This window comes from Macaca thibetana, chromosome 12 (assembly GCF_024542745.1).
Source record: "Macaca thibetana thibetana isolate TM-01 chromosome 12, ASM2454274v1, whole genome shotgun sequence".
In the NCBI taxonomy this organism is placed as follows: domain Eukaryota; kingdom Metazoa; phylum Chordata; class Mammalia; order Primates; family Cercopithecidae; genus Macaca; species Macaca thibetana.
Genome location: NC_065589.1, coordinates 61,249,479 through 61,266,883, shown reverse-complemented (window position 1 = coordinate 61,266,883; position 17,405 = coordinate 61,249,479). Strand labels below are relative to the sequence as shown.

Below are 17,405 nucleotides of genomic sequence, written 5' to 3'. Positions count from 1 at the left end.
AAGCAGTAAATGTGATACATCATATTAACAGAAAGACAAAAACCATAAGATCATTTTAATAGATGCAGAAAAAGCCTTTGACAAAATTTGTCATCATTTCATGATTAAAAACTCAACAAATTAGGTATGGAAGGTATACACTTCAACACAAGGAAGGCCACATATGACAAGTCCACAGCTAACGTCATACTGAATGGGAAAAGATCAATAATAAGATCAATCCTAAGATCAATAAAGAGAAGGATGCCCACTTTCACAATTTCTATTCAACATACTACTGAAAGTTCTAGCCAGATAAATTGGGCAGAAGAAAGAAATAACAAGCATCCAAATTGGAAAGAAGCATGTCAAACTGTCCCTGTTTGCAGAAGATACTATCTTATAGATAGAAAATCCAAAATGCTCCACGAAAGAACTGTTAGAATAAATTTAGTAAAGTTGAAGAACACAAAATCAACATATAAAAATCAGTAGCATTTCTATACACTAATATTATACTATGTGAAAAAATCAAGAAAACAATTCCATTTATAGTAGTTACTTTTTAAAAAAGATACCTAGAAATAAACAACCAAGGAAGTGAAAGAATCTCTACAGTGAAAAGCATAAAATTTTGATGAAAGAAATTATCTTCCCACATCAATAAATGGGAAGATAGTCCATGTTCATGGATTGAAATAATTAATATTGTTAAAATGGCCATATTACCCAAAGTGATCTACGGATTTAATGCAATCTCTATCAGAACAACACCATTCTTTACAGAAATAAAACAATCTGAAAATTCATATAGAACCACAAAAAAAAAAAAAATAGCCAAAGCAATCCTGAGCAAAAAGCACCAAACTGGAAGCACCATACTACCTGACTTCAAAATATACGATAAAACTACATTAACACAGCATGGAACTAGCATAAAACCAGACAGACCAATGAAATAAAACGGAAAACCTAGAAATACATTTTTGCACCTACAATAGCCAACTGATTTTTTTAAGATGTTAAGAACATACACTGGGAAAAAGACAGTCTCTTCAACAAGTGGTACTAGGAAAATTAGATATTCACATGCAGAAGAATGAGATTAGACCCCTCCCTCTCACCATATACAAAAATCAAAATAGATTAAAGATTTAAAATGTAGAACTTGAAACTATGAAATTACTAGAAGAAAAAAGGGAAATTATTCTCAACACTGAGCTGAGCAAGGATTTTAAAAATAAGACCTCAAAAGCAGACAAAATAAGATTAAATCAAACTAAAATCCTTTGCACCTTAAAGAAAACTATTAACAAAGTGAAAACAGCTGCAGAATGGGAGAAAAATATTTGCAATCTATACATGTGACAAAGGGATAAAATCCAAAATATATAAGAAATTTAATTCAACAGAAAAAATAATAACGATTTTTTTTTTTTTTTTTAGATGAAGTCTCCCTCTGTCGCCAGGCTGGAGTGCAGTGGCACCATCTCAGCTCACTGCAATTTCCACCTCTCGGGTTCAAGCGATTCTCCTGCCTCAGCCTCCCAAGTAACTGGGACTACAGGCATGCACCACCACACCTAGCTAATTTTTGTATTTTTAGTAGAGACGGGGTTTCACCATGTTGGCCAGGATGGTCTCGATCTCCTGACCTCGTGATCTGCCTGCCTTGGACTCCAAAAGTGCTGGGATTACAGGTGTGAGCCAGTGCACCTGGCCAGCTTGATTTTTTAAATGGGCAAAAGATTTTGACAGGTCTCGAAAGAAGACACACAAATGACCAACAGGTACATTTAAAAGATACTTAACATCACTAATCATCAGGGAAATGCAAATCAAAACCACAAGAAGATGCACTTCACTCCAGTTAGAATGGCTATTGCCAAAAAGACAAAAGAAAATAAGTATTGACACAGATATGGAGAAAAGGGAACACACACTGTTGGTATGATTGTAAACTAGTACAGTCATTATGGAAAACAGCATGGAAGTTCCTAAAACAATCAAAAATAGAAGTATCATATGATCCAGCAATCCCACTACTGGATATGCATCCAAAGGAAATAAAATCAGTATGTTGAAGAGATCTGCACTCCCGTTGTTTATTGCAGCACTATTCACAATGGCCAAGATATAGAATCAACTTAAGCATACAACCATAGATGAATAAAGAAAATGTGATACATAAACATAATGGAATACTAGTCAGCCATAAAAAAATAAAGTCCTGTCAATTGTGAATGGATAAGCCTGAAGGACATCATGTTAAGTGCAGTAACCCAGACACAGAAAGACAAACACCACATGATGTCACTCACATGTAGAATCTTTTTCTATTATAAAAGGTTGATACAGATAAGGCAGAGATTAGAATAGTGGTTACTAGAGACTGGGAAGGGGAGGGGAGAAGGAAGGATGGAGAGAGGTTAGTCAACAGACACAAAGTTGTAACTAGGTAGGAAGAATAAATTCTGGGGTTTTGTTGCATAGTATGGTGACTATGGTTAACAGTAAAATACTGTATATTACAAAATAACTAGAACAGAGTCTTTTGAATGTTCTAACCCACAAGGAAATGATGAACGTGTGAGGAAATGATGAACGTGTGAGATGAAGGAAACACTACTTTGATCGGATAACTGCACAACATAAATATCAAAACGTCAAATAGTATCTCATAAATATGTACAATTACAATGTGTCAATTAAAATTTTTTTAAACAATTAAAAAGTTATTAGACCAGCTGTTGGATCTGGTTGAGTTAACGTGCTTAAGAAGCACATGCATAACATCACACGTTTGATTTAAAATATTTTTCTACCTAAAAAAGATCCCCAAAAAGTGCTGATACTTTTGCGCCTCCCAACTTGACTTATAGCCTCTTTTTGAAAGCCTCACTTCTACAGGGAAGGGTAACACATCCATTATTCCAGGTCACCCCTGAACCCAATAAAAAGAACTACAATTACTACAGTTATGCTCATTTATCCTGCCAACAAGACCATCAATTTGTCCCAATTTTGGCAGTCAAAGTCTTCATAAAATACATTAATGTCTTTGCTCATCACTCAAGATGGAAAATTAGAAAAAGATCACATAGTATTTTATTTCATCAGTGAAAACAATTAAGGTACTATGAGGTTTAAAAACTAAGCAGTCTTGAAAACATAGGTATGTTAAAATAATCTCCAGTGACCTCTACCCACCCTCATCCTTTTCTGAGGCAGCCAGTCACTTGCCAACCAGCAATGGACGTGCTCTCTCCCCACCACATCCTACCATATCACGTCCTCCCAAGTACAGTAACTTTGATGTAGCTCCTCTTCCATTTAATCTTTTACCACTCACATCTAAGCTTATTCAACAACAGAGAGTACTTCTAATATTTAAATATATCATCTCTTAATATCTCCTTTTTGTTTCCCAGTGTTTGTTTTTGTTTGTTGTGTTTGAGATGGAATTTCACTCTTGTTGCCCAGTCTGCAGTGCAGTGGCATGATTTCGGTTTACAGCAACCTCCACCACCCAGGTTCAAGCGATTCACCTGACTCAGCCTCCCAAGTAGCTGGGATTACAGGCACGCACCACCATGTCTGGCTATATTTTACCTAAACAAAACATCTCTTGTTTTTTTCCATAAATAGAAGTACTTACTAAGGCTCTAGGCTCCTGTGTCCCCAATTTTAGAGGCCCAAAGTAGTTTGAATACCAGCTCTTAATTACAAAGAAAAAAGGGTACACCTGTTTGAAGGAAAGAGACAATCAAATGATTTTAGGGCATAATTAAACAAAGAATCAGTACTTACAACCTTTAAAGTTACAAATCTATCAAGATGTATTTTAGAACTCTACTGCCAGGGGTGCGCTAATTAAACCTATTTTTCCTTAATCACCACTCAATAAAAAACAGCATTTTTCTCATGTCATTGTTTGCTTTTTTTGTACACAAATACTGCAACATTGGTTTGTATGACCTCTCATTGCACAATGTCTCATTTTAATTCTATAGTATTTCAGCTGCGTTGTAGGTTAAATTGACTCTTTGGGCTAATCCAAACTCTAATTATAAACTTCTATATTGCATAACTCGAATTGCCTGAAAGACTTACAAATAATTCTATAGCTATATCCCTAGCTTTTAACTTAAAAGGTTCAAGAAAATACTACACCTTGGCTTTTAGAACACCTGAAAACACTTTAAGGTCAAAGACTGTTTTCATGAAGTGAGCGACCATGGCACATGCAGCACAGGCAGAATTCACAATCGCAACCAGTGCTGAGACCCTGGCTAGTTGGTTTCATTTCGTTAGACTTTTGAGCAAGAAACTTGAAGACAATGAGTCTTTCTATTCCGTAACATAAATAGCACACTGTGTCTTGTTTTCCAACAGGGGAAGGCAAATTTTTTTAATTTCATAAGTTTGTATTTCGCTAAAAGAGGTTGAATACCAAATTCCGTTTCCCACAAGTCATCTCCTAGCGAGTAACCTTGATGTAGTTCCTCCCCCATTTCATCTCTTTCACCACTCACAGCTGAGCTAATTCAACAATGGGGAGTATTTCTCGAGTTTGGACTTAGAAATAAGACTATATGAAAGTCTACAAGACTTGTAAAATGGTCTTTATAAGTTATCTGTAAGTTTATAAAGCCATTTGACTAAGACGTGAAAATAGACTCCAAGTATGTCTGTTGTAAACTACAGCATTCTAACTTTTTTAGGTAACTAAAATTTTAAGTCAATAAAAGGCAAACGTGAGCAAACCGCTTGACGTAACTAAGTATCGCAAAACTGTGATCCAATATTCTAGGGTCAATATTAAAAATTAAAAGTTTCTAGACTGAGCCTGAAGAAGTCTTAATTCTTGACAATGGCAAGGGAGGTGAGGGGCAGAAAAAAATCCAGAAACGCTCCCAAAGCTCTGGGGTTACATTTTCAAGTCAGCAAAATGAAAGTTGGATTCAGAACTCTTGTGTATGCATAATCTGTAAAATGTTTATAGTTTCAATGTACCATCAAATTGATGGATTAAAACTTTTTCAACTTGGAGGGGCGGAGTAGGTGACCTTCTCACATTTGTAAATTACCTCCCCTTTGTGGCTCAAGACTTTCTGCTGAGACGCTGAACAAAAGCTGAGTGTGACGTTTGTCCGGGGAAGGTCCCGGAGGCGGGAGAAGGCTAGGTAGCGAAATGAATCCCTGGGGGTTCTGGGGTGGGGCGAGGGGCGTGAGTTCCCGGTTGGGAAGGAGGCGGCGGCGACTTGGGGACTCGGTAACCTGTCCAGGCTGTGAGGAGAGTCCGGGCTGTGAGGAGAGCCCGGGGAGGGGAGGAGAGAGAAGGAGAGGGTGGAGCGAAAGCGCGCGGGTGGCAGGCCTTGGGCCGGGGAGAGGGAGGAGGCGCGGAGGGAGGCGAAGACGCTTGGGGCCTGACACTCACCCGCCGGGCGCTCTGGCTGAATGGGCCGCCACCGCAGTGCTCGCTCGCTCAGTACCACGTCACAGCTGTCCCTCCCGATCTCGAAGATGCCCCGGAGCAGAATCCGCTCGGCCGCCGCCTCCGTCTGCTGCGGGGACGTTAACAGCGCCGAAGGCACAGCGGCAGCCTCCGGGGGCGCCTCTTCCTCCCGGCCGCCCTCCAGGGCACTCACCCGGTTCCTGCGCCTCCTCCAGGGCATGGCGGAGCCGCAGGCTGGGCCCGAGCCAGGGGTACGGGGAGGCCTTTGGAGGAGGAGGTGGAGGGCGCGGCAGCCCCAGCTCTAGCCGCGTCCTGCGCTGCCACAGCAACCGCGCGCAGGGCAAGGACCCAGGAGGGAGGCGGGGCCGCGCCTGACCCAGTCCAGCACCCTGGCCTGCCAGCCTCCCGCTTCGCCACTCACTACAAAAAGACCCAGCTGCAAGAGGAAGAATAATTGGCTCCCTCCGCCTAGCTTCTCCTGCAAAGTACGGTTTCGCACTTTTCGTTACCCTCAAGTTAAACCAGCCCTCCTCAAACTTGCATATCATCCTTTGGGCGTCTTGTTCAAATGGAGATTCTTATTGAACAGGTGTGGGACTGGCCCCCAAATACCACATATCTAAGAAAATACTAGGTAATGGATCCCGCTGGCCAAGGAACACACTCTGAGTTGCAAGGGTGGAAGCCTCTTTTTCCACCTCCTTTCCAGAGGGTTCCCTGGCGAGCAGAGGTGGTGCTTTACAACCCTGTTACGGAGTACTAGCGCACTTCCCAAAACCCCTGAGGGGAAGCTACAGATAAGGCCCTGGTTTGCATAGACAAATTTGCATCTGACAAATTCAGTATTAAAGGTAAGTGCCTCCAGGTGTAAGTATTTAGGATCCTACTTTCCCCCAAGGTATCTCCTCTGCAATCTTGTCTTTGCCTGGATCTTACACTCCCTTGAGGGAGATTTCAAGCAGCAGGGCTTCTCTTTCACGCACTGCTATAAAGAAGTGTCACCTGGAGGCCGGGCGCGGTGGCTCAAGCCTGTAATCCCAGCACTTTGGGAGGCCGAGACGGGCGGATCACGAGGTCAGGAGATCGAGACCATCCTGGCTAACATGGTGAAACCCCGTCTCTACTAAAAAATACAAAAAACTAGCCGGGCGAGGTGGCGGGCACCTGTAGTCCCAGCTACTCGGGAGGCTGAGGCAGGAGAATGGCGTAAACCCGGGAGGCGGAGCTTGCAGTGAGCTGAGATCTGGCCACTGCACCCCAGCCTGGGCGACAAAGCGAGACTCTGTCTCAACAACAACAACAAAAAAAAGTGTCACCTGGAAAAGGAGACGACCCCGGGGGGGCTGGGGGGGTGTTCACCCTTTTCTCCTGGTAAGTGAGATTTCTAATATCAGCTGCTCGTTAATTTGGAAAACACAAGAGAGTCTGGAGGATGGTGATACTCAATAGTGGTTGCACATTAAAATTACATGGGGAACTTTTGAAAACCCAAATATCCAGGCCACACTCAAGACAATTAAGCTGGAATCTCTGGAGGCGAGACCCAGACTTCCGGATTTTTAAAAGTTCCCAGGTAATTCCAATGTTTAGCCAAGGCTGATAATGGCTGCTCTAAGCAGAGTGATAACACAGGGAGCTGAGTATTTATAATGCGAGAGCAGTCAGGAAGAAAGCGAGTCCCTGGGAAGAGGAGCAGAGTGGGAAGTAAAGCAGAAGGCTTTTTTTTTTTTTTTTTTTTAAACAAGGTCATTACCATCATATTGAAAAAAGGAGTAGGGGAGTTGAAGAGGAAATTAAATGCATGTGTTGTAGATCTAGTTCCAGTGTTCTAGTGCCTAAACAGTTCTATCATAGAGGCAGCAAATTCTTATTCTGTCCTCATTCCTGGTCACAGTGCAAAGTCACAGAAAGAGCTAACTATAGCAGGAGTTTCTCAAGGTTCTTAGTTCAGATGGTTTGTAGGCCTAACCAAATCCCTATCAAACATAAAGCACTGTGCATCAGTTAAGCTAGGACTCTTACTGTTTAATGCTCCGGCAATAAGTACCCAAGCTTCGAGGAAAAGCAAGGAAGAGCTTCAGTTTGATCTGACTGCAGTGAGCTATTTCTTAGAGCAGAAGTGCAGCTGCTGCTAAACCCCATGCAGGCTTCAGGTGGCTCTGCTCAGCAGTCATTAGTGGGAAAAGGATGGTGCCCTTCGCAAAATGAGTTGCAGTTCTGGAGTCAGCAGCTTGTATTCACAGCTGTTAGGCAATCAACACAATTAGAGCTCACTGGCATTTTAAAAGCTCACCCAGAGCCAGGGCAAACAGACCAAGCCAATGGCTACTCATTAGGAGTTTTGCAAAGGTGCAAGTTGCCATTTTTCAAGCTTCACTCAAGCTAGGAAGTCAAAAACAGTGGCTTTGAATTGTCCTGAAGGTGGAAATAATGAGAGTTGTGTTACCTTCTTTCTATCTTTTTTTCCTTTGATAAGCTGCCTTTTTCCAGGACTGTAAAAGCTGGAATGCCCTAGGGCTCTGTCTTTAGGATCTATCCACACACGCTGTCCCGTGCTTTATGTACTATCCAGGGTTCTGCAAATGATGACACCAGCTTCAACCACTCTCCTGAACTTCAGGTATTATGTCCAACTGCCTACCTGACATCTCTACTTGGCTGTCCAATAAGCTTCTAAAACCAGACTCATGATTTTCCATCACAAACCTGTCCCTCTCAGAATGTTTCAAATCTATAGTATCAAAATCCTTGATATCATCCATGTCTCCTTTGTCTCATACCTTCAATCCAATCTACCAGCAAATTCCTGTCCATTCTGTCTAGAACAGATAGTCCTTTCTGCCTGCTGTCATTGCAGTCCGCACTTCTGCACCCCTCAGCTGGATAACTTCAGTCTCAGCTCTCCCAACCCATCTCTCTGCTTTCCCTTTCGCCTGTGCTGATATCTACAGCCCAGAGCCGATTTTCCACTTTGTAGTTACATTGTGCCTTTTAAAAATAACAAGAGTGTATAACTCGGCTCACAACCTTCCAATCACTTCCCATTATTATTGGAATAAAGTCCAAATGCTTAGCAAGTCGAAAGGTCCTCCCTAATCTGGACCCTGGCTATGTCTCTGAGATCACCTACCAACTTTTTCCTCTTGCTCATTCACACAAAGCCTTCTTGCTAGTCGTCAAACACATTGAGAGGAATCCCTTCTCAGAGCATTTGCTTTTGCTGTTCCCTCTGGCTGGAAAGCTTTTCTCCCCACCAGATGGTCCATTCCTTCACTTTGCTCATTTTTCTGTTTGAAGGCCAGCACCTCAAAGAGGCCACTCCTGAGCACCCTCCATAATTCACCATCCTGTAAACCTGTGTATTCATTTCTTACTACTGCTGTATCTAATTACCACAAATTTAGTGACTTGAAACAAAACAAATGCATTGTTTTATGTTTCTGGAGGTCAGAAATCCAAAATCAGTTTCACAGGACTAAAATCAAGGTGCCAGCAGGCCTGTATTCCTTCTGTAGGCTCTAGGGGAAAATATGTCTCCTCTTTTCCAGCTCCTAGAGCAGCGGTCCCCAACCTTTTTGGCACCAGGGACCGGTTTTGTGGAAGACAGTTTTTCCACAGATGGGGGCAGTTTGGTGGAGTGAGCCTTTTGGAGGCATTAGTTTCTCATAAGGGGCACAAACTAGATCCCTTGCATATGCAGTTCACAGTAGGATTCAGGCTCCTGTGAGAATCTGATGCTGCCACCGACCTGACAGGAGACGGGCACAGGTGGTAATGCTTGCCTGTGGGCCACTCACCACTCATCTCCTGCTGGGCGGCCTGGTTCCTAACAGGCCACAGACAGGTACGGGTCCATGGCCCAGAGATTGGGGACCCCTGTTCTAGAGGTCACCTGTGGATTTTGTTTTGTTCTATGTTTTATTTGTTTTGGCTCATGTTCACTTTTTCCATCTTCAAAGCCAGCAGTGTAACATCTCTCCTCTTTGTTTCTATCCTTAAATCTTCTCTTTTTCTATGTCTTTGACCTTTGTCCCTTCGTCTTATGACGACTCTTATGATTACATTGGGCCTGCCCAGATAACCCTTAATTATGTTCACAAAGCCTCTTTTGCTTTGTAAGGTAACATATTCACAGGTTCTGGGGATTGAAACATGGACATCTTCAGGCTGCCATTAATCTCTCTACCATAACCTGCTTTAGTATTCTTTACAGCACTTACTATTAATTCTTATTACATGCTTCTTTGTTTATTGTCTAGCTTCCCCACTGAGTTAGTGCAGTTAGTAACATTGCTGAAATACAGAGAACACTCAGTAAATTTTAAGTTTGTTAGAATATAAGCTCCTTGATGGCAGAGAATTTATCTTGTTCACCATTAAATTCCCAGTATCTATCACAGTTCCTAGTACACAGTAAGTGCTCAATTAATATCTGAAAGAATGAATGAACTTCTTCAATATTTATCTATAACAATAATACCAAGAGACCCCAATTATTTCATGTTAGTTCCTGAAGATCAATTGTCTCATTAGCTGTGTGTGTGTGTGTGTGTGTGTGTGTAAAATACTAATGCATGAAAATTGCTTTCAAAAAACTTTCAGGAAGCTTCCTGAACATTGCTTTCCCTCCTTTGGCTGAAGCTTGGGTATTTGTTTCCAGAGCATTAAACAGTACAAGTCCTAGTTTAAAAGGCACTTTGTTGCTTTATGTTTGGAAGGGATTTGACTAGATCTGGAAACACAGTCTCCATCCCTGGTTCTTAGAAATCCAAGTCTGAGTAGAAGACCATAAAAAACATTCTGCTATTGTTAACATTGCTTTCAGGAGGCCTTTAAATATGTCCTGAAAACAAATACCCAAACTTCCAGAAGAAAGGCAGCTAATCCCCAGGTAATAGGCCAATGGGACAGACTCCAGAAGTCTGGGCCACCTTCTCAATGCCACAGATAGAGGGAGACGAATTCACAGTCGACAGAGACATTCAGACCCACTGCAATGAGGGCAACAGACAAGGAAGTCTAATTCCAGTCAGGACCAACTGCCATGGATCTGAATTTTAGCCAGTGGGTAATCCTATGGTAGTCCCTTTGATCTCCCTAAGTCTCTGCTGAAGTTTGGAGTTTATGTGACAAATGATTGAGGGTTTATGCTATCATCGACATAGTTCTTTCTCAAACTCCAGTATATAGTTTTTTTTTTATTAACAACTTCTCACTGCAGGTAGAATAAAATCCAAACTTCTATTATGACATATGAGACACCATGTTGTCCAATTCCTGCCCACCTACTCAAACCCTCTTTTCTATCATTTTTCTTCTATTATTAGTATGTATCCTACCACTCTGGCCTTCATTCTACTCTTCAGATAAGCCAAGTTCATTCTCATTCAGGGCCTCTGCTGTTGCTGTCTACTCTGTCTGGAACACTTTTCACCATGGCATAGCTTCGCATGGTGCCCAGACCAACTTCATGTCACTTCCAAAGGTCTTCCCTGCCCAACCATTCCAAAATTGACCTCTATTCAATAATATTTTCTTAATTGCACTTTACACTGTGTAAAAGTATGTAGTTGATTTATAATGTTTACTTATTTCTGTCTCCTCTCTTATATCAGAGTAGTACCTCAGTCGAGAACAGTGATTGAATCTGCTTGTTTATGGCTCTATCTCTTGTGCCTAAAACAGTGCATTTATATAACAGATGCTCAATAAATGTGTTAAATGCATGAATGAGTAAACTTTTTAAATTTAATTCCTTTATGAATTTCAGATATTTAACATGTGTCATTGGTGAGAAGGAAGGTTAATGACAGCGGATTGTATTTACTTTTTCTGTGTCAATATATATTTTGAGTGAGGTGAGTTTTAGTTGTGTGTCCACCTCTCAAACACTTGTAATGCTAAATGGGCACTTCCTCAGTGTGTCGGGGGACTGCTTCCCCCTCATGCTGAGTGAGAATTTTGTCAGAATGTTCCCGCTATTCTGGCTCCTGCTGCCCAAAAGGTACAGGGCCATATGTCCTTATAACAATTACAGAAATAAAAAAATAGAACAAATCCTAGAATCCCACCAAGTCAGAATATCAAATTTTCTGCACAGGCCAGTTTTTTGTACTCAGATGGAAACTGTTAAAAGTGAATTGCTCAGCTGTATTCTAAGACACATCTCACCCAATGTGATCTCTAGCATCTCAATCAGCAGTAACAAGAAGTAACACAGGCAAGAAGAGTAGGCCCTCCCTTTTCCTTTCCTCAAATTTTTAAAAGCTCCTTTTTAGGTAGGTTCTAATATTCATAAACTTGGAACAAAAAAATGTATTTCCACCAAATAGGGAGCTTGAAATATTTTCACAGTAACTGCTAGCAATGCTGTATTGTAGAGTCTTAAATTAGGTGTAACCAGGCACACAAATGAAATAGGCAGTTTAAGTCAGAAATCTATCCTCATTTTCTGTACTACATGTATATACAGTTTCTACGATAGCTGTGAAAAAGGCATTATACTAAGTGGCAACATCCCTTCTCACTATTGAAAATAGCAGACTAATATATACATCTATATATAACCCACAAAAATAAAAAAGAAAAAAAGAAAAAATAGCTCACTGTGTTCAGCTTCTTACCCATAGGCATCAAAAAATTTGGCACTAGACTTGCTGTCTTTGACTTTTGTTTCATTATGCATCACCATTTGGGGACACTTCAGTGCCTATGTCAACAACCTGTACAACTAACAGTGGTTTACAAATAAGATTTTATTTCTAACATTAAAAGAGGTCCAGAGTCAGACTGTTCCTGGGTTGGTTCATCCCATATGATGTCATTAGAAATCAAGAATTTTGTAGCTTTCTACTTCACTGTCACCAGGTAGCAACAAGGATTCTATTGTTGGCCCCAAGGTGGCTGCAGGAGTGCTAAGCATCATATCCTCTCCCAAAAAATGTCCAAAAGCAAGAATGGAAGGGGCATTTCAAGGTTTTCCTTGGGCATTTCTTTTTTCTTAACGAGAAAAAAAATTGTTTCCAAATATTCCACCCAGCAGACTTCCTCTCATGTCCTATTGTTTAGAATTGGGCAACATGCCTGTGCTGTAGCTTCCAGAGAGTCTGGGAAAGGTGTGTTCAGCTTCCAGGTGGAAGATGAGACCTACTAACAAGGAAAAAGAAGTTGGGGATAAATATCGATGAGGCAACTAACAGTGTGCTATCTTCTTTTTCCCCCAGGCTGTATAATTCATCTACAACTGGATAACAAAAAAACCCCTTAAATGTATTGACTTAAATCAACAATGACTTGTTATTTCTTACAATTCTGTGACTTGCGTGAAGTCAGCTCAGTGGTTCTGCTCTATGAGGTATCAACTGAATGTACTTGCATTTAGCTGGAAGCTCAGCTGGAGCTGAAATATCCAAGATGGCTTCATTTGCATGTCTGGCATCTCATCTGGAGTGGCTGGAATGGGTGGAAACTAGCTGGGCCTATCCCTTTTCATGTGGTCCCTCATGATGAGTAGTCTAGCCTAAGCTTTAAAAAAATGACATTAAGTTTCAAGAGAGTGAAAGCAGAAGCTGTCATGCCTCTTAAGGCCCAGGTCTAGAATTGGAATAGCATTACTTTTGCTTCTTGCTGTTAGTCAAACAAGTCACAAGGGGAAATGGAAATAAAGCCCTTCAGTAGCTGGCAGGTGAAATAGTCACATTAAAAAGGGGAATATATGTATGGACAGAAGGAATTGTTGGCAGCCATCTTTGCAGACGGGCTAATACAATGGACCCTATGGGTGTGGTTGTCAGTGGTTAACATCCCTCCCATTTGCAAAATATGCTCACTTTCTTTTAAGTCTCATCCAATTATGATATCAAGTGAAAAATCCAGTATCTCATGAATGTGGCTCTTTGAGTGTGCTCCTCTTATTCTGGGAACCTAGGAACTAAAAACACATGTTATCTTCCCACACAAATCTAACATACAATAATGAGACAGGGAGAGGATAATCATGATAGATGCTCCCATCAAAAAGGGAAAAATATAGAAAGCACATCACAGTAAATGGTCCATAGCAATTCTGAAATTCAGGAGGCATGTGTTGCCAGTTTCACAGACCCTAAGATAGAGAATGTTCCTATCTCACAACCAGATCTGCTCTCTGAGAGTGGTTCGCTAATTCATCATTCTCAGCAGCTCTTGGCTCCAGCTGCTGGGCTTTTGGTTCTGCCCTCCATTTTATCCTTCTTTTCAGATTATAAAAATGAAATGGCCCATGATTACAGCCAAGTAGCTTTTTCAGCCTTCTTTTTATCCATACAAAGTTGGAGGTACAGAGGTTTTTAATGTTGAACTTGTTAACCAAAAATAAAATTCCAAGCTGCCCAGCCATCTCAATGGACCCTCCTCTCAGCCAAGGACATTCCAAAGTTAACCTGAAAAACTAGTTCATGCCATGATGGGAAAGGGTACTCAGACATGCCTCATTATACCCCCCTCCCTTTTGGAATTCAGGCACAGCTGACCAGCATTAACATCAACACTGAGACCTTAATTCTAGTAGAACAGACTCTTTTAAGTCTGATAAGAAACCTTTACAATCTCGTCTCTCTGAAGCCTGCTACCTAAAGCTTCATCTGCATGATAAATTCCCTTTTATTAATTCTAGGTCTTTAGATAATAACTCAACCAATTGCCAATCAGAAAACCTTTGAATCTGCTTATGACCTGGAAGCCCCCACTTTCAGTAGTCCTGCTTTTCTGGACTGAACTAATAGTCATCTTACATGTATTGATTGATGTCTTATGTCTCCCTAAATGTATAAAACCAAGTTGTAGCCTGATCACCTTGGGCACATGCCATCAGGACCTTCTGAGGCTGTGTCACAGGCATGTCCTTAACATTGGAAAAATGAACTTCTAAATTCATTGAGCCTTGTCACAGATACTTTTAGCTTACAATCTGTTTGTAAATGGACAAAACTCCTACAGAAACTTTGTGAACTTACTTTATGTAGTTCACTTATCTTACAGATATCATGTACATGTGTGAAATTGTGATATAATAAGAAATATGTAGTTTGATCTTCATTGTTGGCTTCTGGACAGAGGTCCTAAAATCCCTGTGATTTCCGAGAGATAAAAGCAAAAGTTAAATTTTTGTTGCTGTTGTTGTTATAGTATTAGGCTTTTGTCCCTAGCTCCTGAAACAACTCAGAGAGATAAAGGAAAAAGGCACATCTTTTGTTATTCAAAACAATACCCTTTCAACCACACCTGAATTTATGTTAATAAGGTGACTTTCAGAAGCCCCCTAAGGATAAGAGGACTAGTTGCCAGGGAAGCTCACCCTGTGATTACAGAGTTGGAACTTTTAGCCTCACCCCCTGTGTTGAGGGAGGGGAAAGGGGTTGGAGGTTGAGTTAATCACCAGTGCCAGTATTTCATGAATCATTCCTACTTGATAAAGCTCCATAAGAGCCCTAAAGGAAGGAGTTCTGAGAGCTTCTGGGTTGGTGAACACATGGAGATGCTGAGAGAGTTGTGCTGCGGTCTCTCCCCCATTTTTCACCCTGTGTATCTATTCCATTTGGCTGTTATATCCATTGGTAGCCATAAGTAAATGTTTCCCAGAGTTTTGTGAGCCATTCTAGCAAATTATTGAATGAAAGAGGGGTTTCCTCCAATTTATAGCTAGTAAGTCAGAAATAAAGGAAGTCGAGACTTGTGATTGACATCTGAAGTGGGGGATAGTCTTTTGGGACTGAGCTTTTATTCTGTGGGTCTGCACTGACTCTGAGCAGTTGTGTCAGAATTGAGTTGAATTGTAGGACATCCAGGAGATGTCCACCAAGAACTAGAGAATTGCTTGGTGTGGGAAGAACTACACATTTGTTGTCAGAAGTGTTATATGAAAGAACAGAATAAAAAACAGGGTTTTTTTTTGTTTTTAATATGATATATATGATATGTAACATATATGTATATAAGTATCATATTATGCAAAAGCCATTCCCACAAATTTTTTTGAGACTGGCCTCTCTCAACTTTGGGTCCAAGTCAGGTTGTTGTGGTATATGCTCCTAATATTCTTACAAGCATCTTTGTCCAGGTGAGCTGTGCCTTCTAGCCACACTTGATTGAGGTTTGACCTTATCACATGTTTAATTGGAAGCACCCTACTTTTCATCTTTGCTTTGGGGCTAATTTCTTGCTATCAGAGTAATTTTCCAGCCAAAGAGTCTGCCTGGGACCCCCTATAGTTCTTCTAAATTATGCTTGCTTATCTCTCTCCCTTGCAAAACCCTATCTCATATAGTTAAGAGAAGCCAATTAGCCTTACGATATTCTACCAAAAATCTCCTTACCCAGATCTACAAGTTCATTAGGTATTTTTCCTATCTTCCAACTTACTGCAGAATTGTTCAGGAACATCCTTGCCCATGTACCAGATGGATCAACTTTGCTTTTCTGAGCCCCATGGTGTTTCTTACTTCTTTCTTACCAGTGCTTTCACTTCTGTTGTCTAAATGCCATAAAATCCATGTCAAACCAGCTTAGAATAATAAAACGTACTTAGAGGTGTAAGGATGGCTTATGGAAAGACTTGATCCCACAGCTCAAATAATATAATGCAAAAAACAATTCCCCTTTCTTTCTTCACTCTGCTTTCTATTGGGTGAGAATCATCCTCTGCTCCCTGTCTATCTTTCTACCCGACTCAAAATCTCTCCTCCAAGTACCCAAATGCTGCCACATTCCAGACCTCTAATCCACACACATATCACACTTGTCACAAGAAAGGCACGTGTCTCTGTTGGTATTTTTTACATAAAAAAGGAAGTTTCTCTATTCCAATAAAGTCTTCTTGCATAACATTTTGTCTTAATAAGTTAGCATCTTTATCAGTTGGCAGAGGCAGAATTATGATGTGGTTTTTGAATTTTTTCAGACGTTTAAAACAATAAAATTTTATTCCTCACTGATGTTCACCTGACTAAGGGTGGGCACAAAATGAAAAAGAAACAAGCATAAGAGATGAAAGTACCAACTATCCCCAAACAAACAGACCAATAAAGATTAAAAACAAGACAGAACCCCAGATCTACGTAAAACCAAAACTTTAAATACATTCAGATGAAATAAACACTTACTTGTATTTAGAGCAATCAAAATAGACAACCAGATGAAAGCCCCATGTAACTAAAGTTGAAGTCTTAGCCTCTTAAGCTCACCAGAACAGTACTGGCTCAAGGTCCTATAAAACCCAAAAATAGAGACAGAATTTTTAGAAGTCATGGCACTTAAATTCATTTGGACTAGAATTATTTTTTTTAAAAATTATGTACTTTAAAATATGAAATTGTGTGTTAAATGAGTGTCTGCAAAATCAGGAAAATGCTACATTTGTTCTTTCAGAAGCTCTATTAATATAATGCTGCTCCACAAATCAAATAAATATGACATTTTCTTCACATGAAGAATACATAATAGCTGATATTTGGTACTTTCTTTGTCAATTCAAAAATGAGACTTTAAAAAAATTACCCATAGTTTATTGGCTAGGCCCATTCGCACTTCACTAAATGTCGATGTCAGTTTAAGTCATTCCCGTGAACAATAAACAATACAACTTTTATATAATTCAAATGTTTATTAAATAGCTGTTTTTTGTCAGCTTGTTTAAATATCACACCTGATACCAACTAAGTATACTGGTTGTTATATATTGTATCATTAAAAATTTAAGAAGACATTTTCAGAAGAATTTAAATGAACTCTCCTATACTTATATATATTTAACATCAATTCATTAGAGATTTTAGTATACCTATCAGTTTCCTAGGGCTGCCATAACAAATCACCAGAAACTGCGTAGCTTAAGACAACAAAAATGTATTGTATTACAGTTCTGGAGACAAGAAGTTTAAAATCACGGTGTCAGCGGGGTTGATTCCTTCTTAGGGATTCAGAAGGAGAAGCT

At 40.4% G+C, this 17,405-nt stretch overlaps 2 protein-coding genes across 3 annotated transcripts in view; one reads left to right on the top strand and one right to left on the bottom strand.

The window, feature by feature from the left end:
- The window catches only part of CERKL (ceramide kinase like), a 130,139-nt gene extending 124,371 nt beyond the window's left edge, over window positions 1-5,768 (bottom strand). For both annotated transcript variants that reach the window (XM_050750563.1, XM_050750564.1), the window contains exon 1: window positions 5,420-5,768. In XM_050750563.1, the coding sequence (XP_050606520.1) occupies window positions 5,420-5,657 (238 nt within the window). In that variant the 5' untranslated portion in view covers window positions 5,658-5,768. The remainder of the gene's footprint in view (window positions 1-5,419) is intronic.
- Window positions 1-17,405, top strand: part of ITPRID2 (ITPR interacting domain containing 2) — a 424,384-nt gene that overhangs the window by 135,884 nt on the left and 271,095 nt on the right. The gene's annotated exons all lie outside the window — the stretch shown is intronic.